The sequence below is a fragment of the Pyrgilauda ruficollis genome, unplaced genomic scaffold (genome assembly GCF_017590135.1).
Source record: "Pyrgilauda ruficollis isolate IOZ18807 unplaced genomic scaffold, ASM1759013v1 scaffold18, whole genome shotgun sequence".
NCBI classification, from domain to species: Eukaryota; Metazoa; Chordata; class Aves; order Passeriformes; family Passeridae; genus Pyrgilauda; species Pyrgilauda ruficollis.
The window spans coordinates 5,301,976-5,315,577 of record NW_024516984.1 but is presented as its reverse complement, the minus strand read 5'-3'; the positions used below and the strand labels follow the sequence as shown (position 1 = coordinate 5,315,577).

The 13,602-nt window shown below is 44.2% G+C and overlaps 1 protein-coding gene across 1 annotated transcript in view; it reads right to left on the bottom strand.

Annotated features, from left to right (window-relative positions):
* ZNF704 (zinc finger protein 704) overlaps positions 1-12,716 on the bottom strand; it is an 86,228-nt gene extending 73,512 nt beyond the window's left edge. The window contains exon 1 of the mRNA XM_041464345.1: positions 12,404-12,716. Coding sequence (XP_041320279.1) covers positions 12,404-12,679 — 276 coding nt within the window. The 5' untranslated portion in view covers positions 12,680-12,716. The remainder of the gene's footprint in view (positions 1-12,403) is intronic.
* Positions 12,717-13,602: the final 886 nt, after the last annotated feature.

Sequence of the window (13,602 nt, the reverse complement as noted above, 5' to 3'; positions counted from 1 at the left end):
ACTGCAAGGCCCTTTTCAGGCCAACCTGAACAGCCAGGCAATGCTCTGGGAACAGGGATAAGCCACTTTTCTCAACAAGAAAGAAATCAGGAAGAAAGTTCGCAACAAAACACAACAAGCAAAAATGAGAAATACCAAACCTGCTACCAAAATTCAATGCAAGTAAAAAATATTTAAATTAAATCCCTGGAAGGACAAAGATTTTGGTTTACTCATATTGCTTCGTACAATATTTCCACTTCAGGTTCCTGTAACAGGGGGGGTTTTTTACGTAAAAAGGCTCTAATTTTTGACATTCAAAAAGTGTCCTCACTGGAAGGAAAGAATGTATCAAATTTCCATTTTGCCAGAAATCTCTATTCATACTGGAACACAAAGAGATAATACAGATTCTCATAATGATGCTTGGAAATAATCTGCCCTGAATTTCAATGTATTATTACATTTTCGAGTATACTTTGCATTTAATTACTCGCTTCACCAGCAGTTGCTCATTACACATAAATCATGTTGATCTAATCACTCTAAGCATTAATAAATTGCTGGTCTCTAACAATATAGAACATAATGCATTTTAAGGTCACTGTAAGTGTTCTTTACAATATATAGTACACATTAATGTACAGTAATGTACTATTCATCTTCAACCAGGCTAGGACAAGGTTCCTATCTTCATTTGACTGAACACAGAAAACCACACATAGAATATATTTTCTTGTAATTGAAACATGCATGTTAAGTTGCCTGGATTCACAATGCAGTGTTATGCAGCAAGAAATGGAGTCAGCAAGAAGTTTCTACCCTCCCATCATCCTCACGTGTATGTCAGCACTTACCTGGCTAAACCTAGCTCATCAACAAAACCCACATATCTCAGCACCAGTTTAAGGTGTTTCTGAGTTATAGAGAATCTACCCAGATGAATGACAGAAACTTTCACTCTCACTTTTGAAATCCAGTACCCAGCCAGGTACCTGTTGTATCCCAAACAAAACTACCACCATCTGAAATACTGTCAGTATTTCTGACATCTGAAACACTACACTAACTGGCACAGGAAGCATAAATGTTATTAAAGTTGGACAGAAAGGTCTTACTAAGATTACAAGGGGAGACACCAATGAACACTGGGAATTCATGGTCCTTCCCATACACCATTTTCAGGTCAGAACAAAAATAATTCAGAGATATTTGTGCCTTTTTCTCTCCACCACATCAACAAATGAATGAAGATGTGGAAGTATGGTAGCTTTCTTTCCCATCCCATAAGCAGGCATAGTAAGTTCCTCACAGAAAAGTACATGACATAACTTCTAACATTATCAGACACCAATCAGTAACAGTTACCAAATTTTAATACTAATTACTGAAAGTGTGCATATTCTAAATTTGCTTGCAGTGTTTAAATCTCAAAGAAATAACTCTATTCTGTGTCCTGGCTATGCTGTGCACACAGGGGTGTGACCTGCAGTCACCACCCTGCAGACCCAGCTACCTGGGTTCCAACTGGACAATGGCCCCCAGGCTTGGCATCACTGACAGGATCTCAGCAGAGCTATTTCAGCCCTGTTTTCCTTTTCTTAAATAAAACAAGTGCCTGAGAAACACGCTGCCTCTAAACATCTAAAAATATAGACAGTACATTGGAAAGCCTTAAACAGGAGGAAAGTGGAGGGTCACAGTTGCAAAAAACAGGTTCCTTTTTTTATTTAGGAATTCTGTTGCTACAATCTTCACCAAGCATGCTCACCACTGAATGCTTGGTACTCCACCATGCTTTTAGCAGGACTTGCAGCCCAGGAATGGGCAGTCATAATTGTCTTCCCAATTACTGGTTGCACAGAAAGCAAATTTAAAATTAACTAAACCAATTATCACATATTTTTTCTTACAAGGACCTACGTGCCTCACCCTGCAAGTGGGAAGGAAGAGTTCCTGCCAGGCAGCAGGTTTCCCTCACCTCTCCTGCAGTGAAAGCAGTGTAAGCAATGCCCAATGCCACCAGAGCAACCTGTGGCCACACAGAGAACAGATGAGGGCCTGGAAATGTGTGCCCTGGGCTGGTCAAGAAGAACAGGAGAAAACCCTGGAATAGGAGAAAAAAACCCTCTGGAATAGGAGACAAAACCAAGCACACTAATGTGAGGTAGCAGGGAAGTTCAAACAAATCTTTTCTGTTCTTATTTCTGTTGCATTACTAGATGTACTTACAAGCTCCAACTAGTGAGCAAAACTAACAAAACATCAAACCAGGTGTTCCCGCTGCAGTGACAGAAGTTCTGAAACCTCATGTCAGGGTATTTTCTATGGTATGCCTATGAATACATATTTTCTACAAAATGGTGATTTTACTTGTAAGAGGTGCAAAAAGGGTCCTAGAATCCAGTGGTAAAGGACCTACTGTCTTTGCTGCCCCAAATTTTGATTCTGTCTAGATTAAGAAGTTGTATACAACAGCTTATGTAGCTTAATACAGCCTTGTGTATGGACTGTCTTACTGATATATCAATATGGCCTTTACTAGCTGAATTTCATGTGCAATTAAAATATTTTTTAACTATTTCAAGACCATTGCTGAAGATGTACTAGACACTCCCCTTGCTCCTCTCTTCATCTGCTGGTGGTCTGGTATCAATAAGGATGGCAGCAGCTTAAAGAAGTACTACTACTTCTAAAATCTCATTCATTATCAAGCAAGTAAGAGCTCACAAAAATCAAACTACAGAGGCAGTGGGGAACTCTCCACACTTAGCAGAAGGTTTTGGAAATGCTGCTTCACTGCTCCTCAGCAAAACACCTTGATTGGTACATCTGCATTTGAAAGCCCTCCTCCTCTTGACTGGGCAGAGATACACAGTAGGATATTTTTAGTGAAAAGAAAACCAGGTTGGCTTTATTTTCAAGATCTCTTGCAATTAAGATACAGAGGTGTGAGATTTCTGAGGTCTAAAGTTATTGTCTGACTTTGAAAGCAGCCAGCTGAGATGAGATACTGCAGACTTAGATCACTAAAAAGGGTATAGAAATGCAATCCATTTGCCTTTACATCCTGGAACTTTGCTCTTTTTTATTTGTTTGTTTAAATTATGGCATTTCAGTGAAATTAAACCAAGGGAGTTCACAGATATATGCAACTGTTTTAACTTCTGAATGAAATAGGTGCTGTGAATAAAAGAGCCAATGCCGATCCCTGATGCTGAAAGCCTGGAGAAGACATTACAAGACAAAAATTAAGCACAAGTCCTTATCTCCTCTAACAGATCTTGAGCCTGGAAGTAGAAAGCACGATCCCTCAATGGAGTAGAACAAGCAAGAAGCACTGTCTCCAGTAGAAGATTCTCCCAAGCCTGGGTTCAGCTCGAGACAAAATCATGTAGCAGTTTTGCTGTTCAGATTAGGAGAGGTGCCAAAAAAAAGAGTTTATTTTTGTGTCCGACTACACAATAAACAGTATCACACAGTTACAACTCGTTACCCCTGGAAGCAACAGAATAACATCAGTAAAAACATGCAGAGGCGAAAGGCCACCTTCTCCAGCTGCGCCAGGAAACAGTCCTCTATCAAACCACTACAGGGGTGCAGCAATATCTCACGGGAGAAAAGCCTTCACAAAGAACCTGAAGGACCATCAGGCCCAAAGTAAAGCACAGTCCAACTGCCACATGGCTTCCGTCTTCTAAAGGACGAAGGCTTGCTCCATTTCTAACCTTCTCTTTCCTCCATATGCCTGTCCTAGCTGTGATATCCCATCTTTTCCTCTGCACTATCAAGATGCTTGGCAAGCGCTTCCTTGATCCACCATAACTGAAGGACACCACAGAGTCTACAGACGCTGCTGCACGTATTATCCACTGTTTCAGTAACCCACAAAAGCACACAATGAATTCTGGCACAACCACAGGGCCGCCTGTGAGTAACTGGGAGCTGGAGGAAAGGAATACATTACCCTTTTTGGAACTGATGAAACATAAACTCCACGAACTCCAGTTTGTGGCACATCCAGTGCCCAGGCACAAAGCGCTCTATGCTACCCATGTTGCTGCTCCAGCAGATGGACCTACCAGCATGGAGAAAGAAACACCTGCAAGACCAAGCACTTCTCTCCTGCTCTGAAAAAGTAGGGACAATTGTCTGAAACAATGTTGGTCACACATATTGAAGCAAAATATCACTGTAAATCCTTACCAACCACCAATTCACCCTTATTCATTTCACTGCTTCTTCTGTATGGCTCTGTAAACCAGACGTGAACGGCTTTCCATGGCCTTATGGATCACCACTGACCAAGACCTAAAGGCAGCAAGGACTGCATCACAGTGTTCTCTTTAAAGTATTTTAAAGTAGAAAAATCAGATTTTTTCCTCTGGAGGTACTCACATTTCTCATCACTGCATTACAGAAAGAAAACTGTTGAGAAATATGAGGTAAAAAGGATCCAATGAGAGTTTTTTTACACCATTTTAAAGGGATATGCATACATACATAAAAGATCAGGCTGGCTCAAATGTTTATCTTGCCAGCTTTACAAAGTCCAGTTTATAGAAGGTGATTGAACAATTTGCTCTCTATGTCAGTAGGATATAGGCATCAGCCACCTTATCTGCTGAAGCACAAAATAAAATTTAAGTAACCATCCAATCTTGACTGCTTGTTTTAACAGCACTGCCCATTTAAAGTTCAAATAATCTTTTATCCGCCATGTAAAAAAATACATGAAAGATAGCAAAACACTGAGCTATATAATTTCACACATCAGTATCTGATCACTGAGGCATTTTATCTTCCCTCTGATTCTGTGTTTAGTGATTATAACAGTCTTTTATAATTATTAGGACCACTATGAAATGGTTTTAGTCTACTATAGATTTATACTTGTGTTCAATTAATTGGGCTGAAATCCTAATTCTGCTTAAACTAGCAGGACTTTTCCATCAACTTCAGCTGGGTCAGGATTTTATGGAAATTAGACTCTGTATGTTTTGAAAAACAGAAATAAAAAGATCTGTATTTTCATTCAAAGTCCAAGCAACAGAAGTTGTTCAGTTTCCTGTCTTCATTAGTTTTGTTGTCAAACAACAAATACCACCCACACATGTACTTTTTAATACAATATGACAAATGTCACTGCAAAAATCATTTGAGATTGGAAAGTTTGGCAAGGTGCCAGAGTAGTGAAAGTGATCCTACCACAGATTGTTCAGCAGCAGCAGTGGTAACATTAAATTCCTGTGTGCTCTGCTCAGAAACATGCTACAGTGAAAAACATGAACACAAGATCATGAAATTAAAGCTGATTCCCAGAGAAGCTAATGAACATTCTTTTCATTCACCTTCTATTTCCTGTTCAATTTTTGTAAATAAACAAAAACACTTAAGAGTTTCTCTTTTGACCTATTGTCCTTCTGTAGTCTTTGGGCTGGCCTTAAGCTGCAGTATTAGTCAAGCTGCTCACTATTTTTAGAAATAAGCAATTCAATAAATCACTTGAAAGTATTATAAAGCCAATGTGGACTCATTCTGAGCGAATTAAAAAAAAAAAAAAAAAAAAAAAGCAGCATCATTGCTCAATCCACACAGTATTTACTTTACAAAGCAGACACCAACAAGGACCAGCATGCTCTTGGCTGGTCAAGCAGCCAAACTCTCATCTTTGAGGCAGCGATTTATCCCACAGTCTAGAAAGAGCTCTCTGGTGCTCTTATAACACTGGAATTTCTAATCTAGCAGCTGGAAAAACAGAGTAGGACTTGAGGGATCAAAGCTGATTTACAGGATTCTTAGACTTCTCTGTAACCTTGGGTCTGAAGAAAGCTTGGAAGAGCATGGGATCAACAAAGGCACAGATGGTCTGTGCATCTGCACTTGTCACAGGACACATTACAAATGTTAATTACCAGCCCATGAAAAGCACTTTCTCAATACTTAGTTTTAAGATGAAAAAAAAAATATGTCACTTCTATCTCCAAGGAAGAACCACGAAACTACAGGCTGGCTGATCATCCTCACCTTGATCCCTGGAAAGGGATCACAAGACAGGGAGGAGTGGGTGATACACCTGACAGTCATGCTGCCACACAGAGAAACCTTGACAGGTTAGAGAAATAAGCCAACAGGAACCTCAAGAAACCCAACCAGGGGAAATGTGAAGTCCTGGATCTGGGGAGGGACAATCCCAGGCACTAGTTTGTGCTGAAGGCCACCCAGCTGGAAAACAACTTTGTAGAAAAGGTCCTGGGGTCCCAGTGGACAGGAAGTTGAACATAAGCCAGCAGTGGCAAAAAGCTGAACCATGTCCTGCTCTGCATCAAAGTATTGACAGCAGGTGGAGGGAGGTGATCCTTTCCCCTCTACTAAGGCACTGGGGAGGCCACACCTGGAATGACAGGTTCAGTTCTGGGATCCCAAATACAGGAAAGACATGGACACACCAAAGAAATTGCAGCAAAAGGCTACCAGAATGATTTCAACATGGAGAAGAAAAGGCTTTGGAGAAACCTTATTACAGCCTTCCAGTACCTCCAAGGTACAAAGGAAGGAGAGGGACTTTTTATATGGGCAGATAGTGACAGGATGAAGTGATGGTTTTAAAATGAAAAGAGGACATTTAGAGTAGCTGTTAGGAAGAAATTCTTTATTCAGAGGGTGGTGAAGCACTGGAACAGGTGCCCAGAGAAGTGGTGGATGCCCCAACCCTGAAGTGTTCAAGGTCAGGTTGGATGGAGCTCTGAACAACCTGGTCTAGTCAGTGAATGACATCCCTGCCCACGGCAAGAAGCTTGAAACTAAATGATCTTTAAGGTGCTTTTCATTTCAACCTGTTCTGATTCTATGATAAGAGACTGGATTATCTCTCCTATGAGGAGAGCTGGGACTGTTCAGCCAGAAGAGAGGGCTTAGGGGAATCTTAAAAATGCCTAGAAACACCTGAATGGAGGGAACACAGAGCCAGGCTCTTCTCAGTGGTGCCCAGTGCCAGGACCAGAGGCAATGGTCACACAGAAATACAGGAGGTTCCCTCTGACCATCAGGAAACATTCCTTCATTGTGAGGGTGACCCAGCAGTGGCACAGGCTGCTGAAAGAGGCTGTGGAGTCTCCCACCTTGAAGATATTCAAAACCCATCTGGACATGGTCCTGGGCAATCAGCTCTACATGACCCTCCTGGAGCTGGGGGGGTGGGCCAGGTGATCTCCCAGGGTCCCTTCCCAACTCAAACATTCTGTGACAGAGACTGAGCAGCACATCTCTATCCATGGGTACATACTGAATACCTGAAGGTTGTCAACTCATCACTCTCAACTGACCTCATTCTAGACCAAAAAGAATACAGCAAATAAAGACCAGAACTGTTAGTAGTTACAGTTTTCTAATACAATTCCTTTCAGAGGCAAAGTGGTTTTGTTCGGTCTGTGTCCAAACAGCAACAAAATTACATGAAAACATCCCCAGCAAATTAGTCCCTTTCATTCTTTATCAGGGGAGAGTGGAGAAAAAAATACTATCTTATTTTCTCACCACCCCCAGGTCTGCCTCCAGTAATCTGTATTATGTATAAACTTCAAAAATTTGTCATAAGTAAGAAAAGAAAAAAAAATCCCAAGCCTAGCCATGAATTTTCCACATCAACTTCACTAGACAGTTCTTCACAGAAGAACAAGAAACCAAACAAAGTTTGAAATTTAAAAATTAATTAACTTTATTTACTTACAAAAATATGGCCAAGCTGCTGGTGTTTATCTGCCTCTCTCATCTCACCCTTTAATTGTTCCTCACAGTCCATAAGTGTCCATTCATATCTCATGTTGCTCTTTGTAAAATTGGACAGACCAGGATCATGCTTGTTCTGAGTTTGTACACAGCCTAGCCTAACAGGCTCCAAGTTCAGGACATGAGTTCTGGTGTTCTAATAACTAGCAGTATTCATAAAAATAACATTATCATTATTAGTCTGAAAGGGAACATTTTATTTTCCTCTTAAGTTCCTAATATGTCTTGCAAGGTCTCTACTCCACTAAGCAAATCTGGTATTTGAAGCTTGTATTTTGCAAATTGCCTCTGAAAATACATTTACACATACACATGAAAGCTAAATTAAATAACATTTGCTAATCAAGCAGGAAAACCCACTTTTTTTTGTCCACAATGAGTATATAGCCCATTGAAACAGCAAAGCTGAAAGTCTAATTTAAAGGACAGCAATGAATTCACACCAGGCTTTAGAAAGAAAGAGCAAAAGAGAACAGAGTGAATTTAACACAGCTGAACAACACATAACTAAAAGGCAACTGATTTCTTCCACACAAGCTCTAAAGATTCTTCTGCATCCCATATATAACACAGATATATTTTTCTTTAAAAAAAAAAAAGGTGAAAAAATCAACCCAAAACACAACAAACCATAAAAGCTGTGTCCAAAAGTATAATTTTTCATTAACTCCTACCAATGTGTGCCATCTCCACTCTGAAACCTCTGGATCAGACTTGTACATGCTCCTTACTTTGCACCTGTCATAAATTTCACTTCACAAGGTGGGTGAAACTGAGCCCAATGGTAAAGTGTAAACATGAAGTTAAAGTCTTGTTTATACTGCTTGGGCATTTGTATTCCTCTACCATCATTGCACAGCTCTCTGGGCCTTTAGTTTTCAGACTCTTCATATGGTCATTTTCCATAATTTGGGGAGCTATGTATTTATAGGATCAGATCCACTTGTGGGAAATTCATCCTTCTGAACTATGAAGAGGTGCTCACAAACAAGCCAGTATCTGTAACAGTTAGTTCCATGGGTGAGGAATAGGTGCAGCTTCCATAATCTGCTGCATTAGGAATGTCCTGTGTCCATACTCTCAGCCTGGGGACAGAAACTGGGTTGGAAATAAACTGGGAACTCAATTGGGCTGAACAGAAGAAAGCACCAACCCCTTTACTTTTCATACCAGCAGAGAAAACATTGCAACATGCTGGCATGTTGTCACAAGCCCATGTTCACTACTAGCCCACATTCTCAATCATAACACTCTGATGGTTTACAGACAAATTGGCATAATTCTGCTACTTGCAGTGGGGTTTTCTTCTAAGTATCCGATAAAGTCAGCATTGGAGACTGCTGGTGGATCCTACTTCAAAACTTCTTTCCCCATCATCAAACTCAGCAGTTTCCACAGACTACGTCAACCCCAGCATGGTACTAACGTGGCTGTGATATCTGAACTAGGCTGCATACAAAAGATGAATTACACAGGACTGCAAATTAACCCACGCTTCAAGACAAAGTACTAGCAATTACACTATTTATACTTTTTCATCTCATTTTAAATGGCTGAAAATCCAAATGCAGCCAGAGCAAATACGGGCTGCACAAAAAGGGTTTCACGTGCAAAATGAGTCTGCATAATCAGCACCTTGGTGTAATTCGTTTCCATATAGAGATTAATGAACTAGTTCTGATAAAGTAAAAAACCACAGCACTTCCCAACAAGGCTTTACAGGCTCACCAAGACTCTCTGCTTATTCTGCCATTACCCACCAGCAACACAGAGCATACTTGTGCTGCTTCCAGAAAGGTAGCATAGCAGGGAAGAACAAGCAACAAAAATGTTCTCCAGTGTTCTCCTCCTGGACAGCTACACAGCTACATACACAGCAACATACAGACACAATTTGTGTATCTTCCCCATGCCACCAGTCTCTCTTTTTTGCCATAGATGTTCTCTTTTTCTACAACTTCAGAAACTGGAGAAATAATATTTAGCTTTATAAGGTACTTCATCCTCTCCATCCCCATGCTTAAGAGTGAGGGTCAAAACTAGACTACCAAAGGTGCAGCCACACGGTGGACTTCTTTCTGGAGCAGAGACTGTATGACTTGATAGTGCCAGTACTTTGCTGATTTTGACTAGTGGACCAAATTCTCAGGCACCTGTTAACAATATTAATTCCATTGCTGACCCTATGATGCTTTCATCCATGTATCACAGGCAGTCCATAGAAGTGACTTTGTCATGAAACCCCAAAACCTCTAGCTTTGAAATGCTGTTCCACCCAAGGGCACAGACATCAAGTGTACATGTGAATACACACCTGAACACCATGTGATGCTTCTTAACCGCATTATCCAGACAGCACACACTGCAAAACCCAGATCATGTTGCTTTCAAGTCCAAATAAATTCTGAAGCTCTTTAGGATTTCTCTTATCATGAAGGTATTGGTCAATGCAACAATTTATGCCGTCTCTCAGGAGTGAACACCTCTTCAATATACTTTGCTCCCAGTCCCCAGTTCAGAAGTCTGTGTCTGGAAATCAAATGCTGCTGACTCCGTGCCACTTTGCCATTTGCAAGGAATTCCAGCTGACAAACCACAACCAGATTGTGCCAGTCCTATTACTCTCCCAATGCTCTGCAGTCAGACCTCAGTATCCATTTTATGCCTGCTTCTCTCATTAACAGAAACACAACCTGCTTGGAAAACCCACCTTCCGAGACACTCAGGGCCATATAGCCAGAGCTATTTTTGGGAAACACCTTTGCAGTTCAGTCATTTCAGGCTTAAAAGCACTCAGAAACACAATGCCAAAGGCAGAGAAGTTTAATCTGTTACTTTAAAATTACTTGGAAGAACCCTCCCATTAAGCTTTGAGAACTCCCACACTCACAATCTCTAAAGAAATACACAGAAACCAAAGGTAACTTATTTACAGTGTTAAATTTTAAGCCCTCCCAGTTTATAATACTCAAAAGTATAAACAGAGAAAGCAGAAACCGAGCAGGTAATGACAGTTAGAAACATTCCTGCAAGGAGGGTAAATATGTGCACCTGGTTATCAACGGTGACTTGATAGTTTATTATGTACACTAAATGTAACCTAACAGGCATACTACACTAATCTCACCTATGAGGGAGGTTTACTATTCAAGGAAGTAAATACATGCAAGCACAATATTTTTGTATGTATGCATACTCCTAGGTGTAATGCAGAAATACCAGCAACCTCTACCAGTCCTACTGCTTGAAAGCATGTTGAGGGTTGACAAAGAGGACAGTACACTCACATGTTACATGCAGATTATACCTATATAATCCAGTTATATTTCAGTTCATTGTGCTCCACTTGAGAATTTCACTCTTTTTTCCTATTAGGTACACCCAGGAAGTTCCTCTAAGCCTCCTCTACCACTTAAGACCTTCATTACTAAGGGGAGAATGATGGGACCAGAAGCCCAATATGGTGCTCTTCATCCTAAGGCTATCATTCAAGTGTCAAGTGCTGGTTCCGTTGCAAAAAAGTTGTTTCAGCCTGTCAGGCCTCAGTACCATGGATGGCCTGACCCAGACACCATAACCAATTCATGGCATTTGATAGACTCAGTGACAAGCTACAGTCTGATGACCCAGCTGTGTCAGTATGATTCTCTCAGTGCTGTAACAAAACTGCTCTGAAGTAATATGTGGATAACTGCATTTCTGCTGCCATTTTCCTTTCTGTACTGTTTGTTTAGGATTTGTTTCCTTCTTTTTCCCCACATCTGTGGATACAGGAAAGATCCCAGTGGTAATATAGCGCTCCTAACTATCCAGTCCTGAACTCTTATTAAGTAAGAATTATTACCTAGATTGGAAAAAATAAAAATCAACTCAAATGGGTACCCTTTAAACTTTCATACACACTTATTTTCCATAACCAGTGCACATCTACCACACAAATCCTCTATACTAGTATACATAGATTTAATCTTACTACCCTGGTTATGCCAAGAGAAAAATAATTACAGAAAACGCTTCATAATAATATCATTAAGCCTAAATCTGCAGGATCTCAGCCAGTGGGTGTGTTCATCAGGTTGTTCCAAACCACACCGATTTCAGCGCACTGCCCGCGCACGCTTCGATGGGATTTGAATCGGGCCTCTGCACAGAAGGGCTGCATTCCTAAACTTTCCACAGGTTGCCCACCCAGGCCTCCTGACCACGGCCACCCGCGCTCGCAGGAGCCCTGTCCGGCCCCGGCAGCTCGCACGCCCCGCGGGCACAGCTCTCCGAACAGCTCTGCGCGCTCGGCCGGGCTGAACATCCCTCCAACCCCGCCAGCCGCGCGCTTCACCCAGCCAAGTCTCCACTCCCGACGCTCAAACTCCTCCAGACCCCGCTGGCTCCCCACGCCCCCCGCCCGCTTTTAGCCAGCCGCCCCCGCCTCCCGCTTCGCCTGGGACTCGCGGAGGGCCGGCCGGCCCGCCCGGCGTCGGAGTCCCCCGCAGCCTCCCGGTGCCAGCCCGCTCCCAGCCCCGCCGCCAGCCCCAGGCCGCCCCCAGCGCTCGCCGGCCCGGCCCGGCCCGGCTCGCCGGCCCCGCACCCCGGCCCGGGCCCCTCAACCGCCCCCGCCCCGCTCCCTCCTGGGACGCACCTTAAGGCTCCCCCGGAGGGGGCCCTTGCCGTGGCCGGCCAGCGCCGGGGGGGCGCTCCCCAGGCCGCCCTCCTCCTCCTCCTCTTCCTCCTCCACCTCAACCACCACGTCCTCTTCTTCGTCCTCTTCCTCCAGCGCCGCAGCGGAGCCCTCCCGCCGGGGCGGCCTCCAGGCGCTCTCGGGCTTGGGGGGCCGGACCGCGTCCACCTGCGGCGCCGCCGCGCTCAGCCGCCGGCTGCCCATGCTGGAGCGCTTGGCCAAGCGCCGCGCCTGCATGGTGCCTCCGCCCGGCCGGCCCGGCCCGGCCGCCTCCCGCCGCCCGGCCCGGCTGTCGGGCGCAGCGCGCGGTCCCCTCCCGCTCGCCCTTCCTCGCCGCCGCCGGTCCCCGGCGCCAAAACCCGGACTGGATTCCCTCCGGCCGCGGCTCCGCCAGGCGCGGGGCGCTGGGGCCGCGCTGCCTTCGTCGGGCGCCGCGGGCGGATTTCGCTGCCGGGCAGGCCGGCCCCCGCCGCCCACCCGCCTCGCCCCGGGTGCGCTCTGCCGGGGGAGCGGCGCGCCGGGCCGGCCCTGCCCGCCTGGGCTGTGCTCACACGGCAGGCGGGCCAGGGGCGCCCGACAGGACATTGCGGTGCTGCAGCGTGTCCAGAGAAGGGCAACAAAGCTGGAGAAGGGTCTGGAGCACAAGTCCTGTGAGGAGTGGCTGAGGGAGCGGGAGTTGTTTAGCCTGGAGAAAAGGAGGCTCAGGAGGGACCTTAGTGTTCTCTACAAGTCCCTGAAAGGAGGTTGGAGCCAGGTAGAGGGTGGCTTTTCCCCTCAGATAAGCAGTGACAGGACGAGAGGATAAGTCTTAAGCTATGCCAGGGGAGGTTTGGGTTGGACATCAGAAGGAATTCCTTCATAGAAAGGGTGTTTAGACATGGGACTGAGCAGTCCAGGGGAGGTGGTGGAGGGAGTCGCCGTCTCTGGAGGTGCTTAAGGAAAGACTGGAGATGGCACTTGATACTATAATTTAGTTGACACGGTGGTGTTCAGTCATACACCGGATTTGATGATCTCAGAGGTCTTTTCCAACCTAATGGATTCTGTGACAACCTCCACCTGCGGGACAGGCTGTCAGATTTCTCGGGCCTCAGTAACATAAAATTCTTTCACTTGTCCCCCCTGAAAAAGATAAATGAGGAAAAATGGAACTTTTGAAG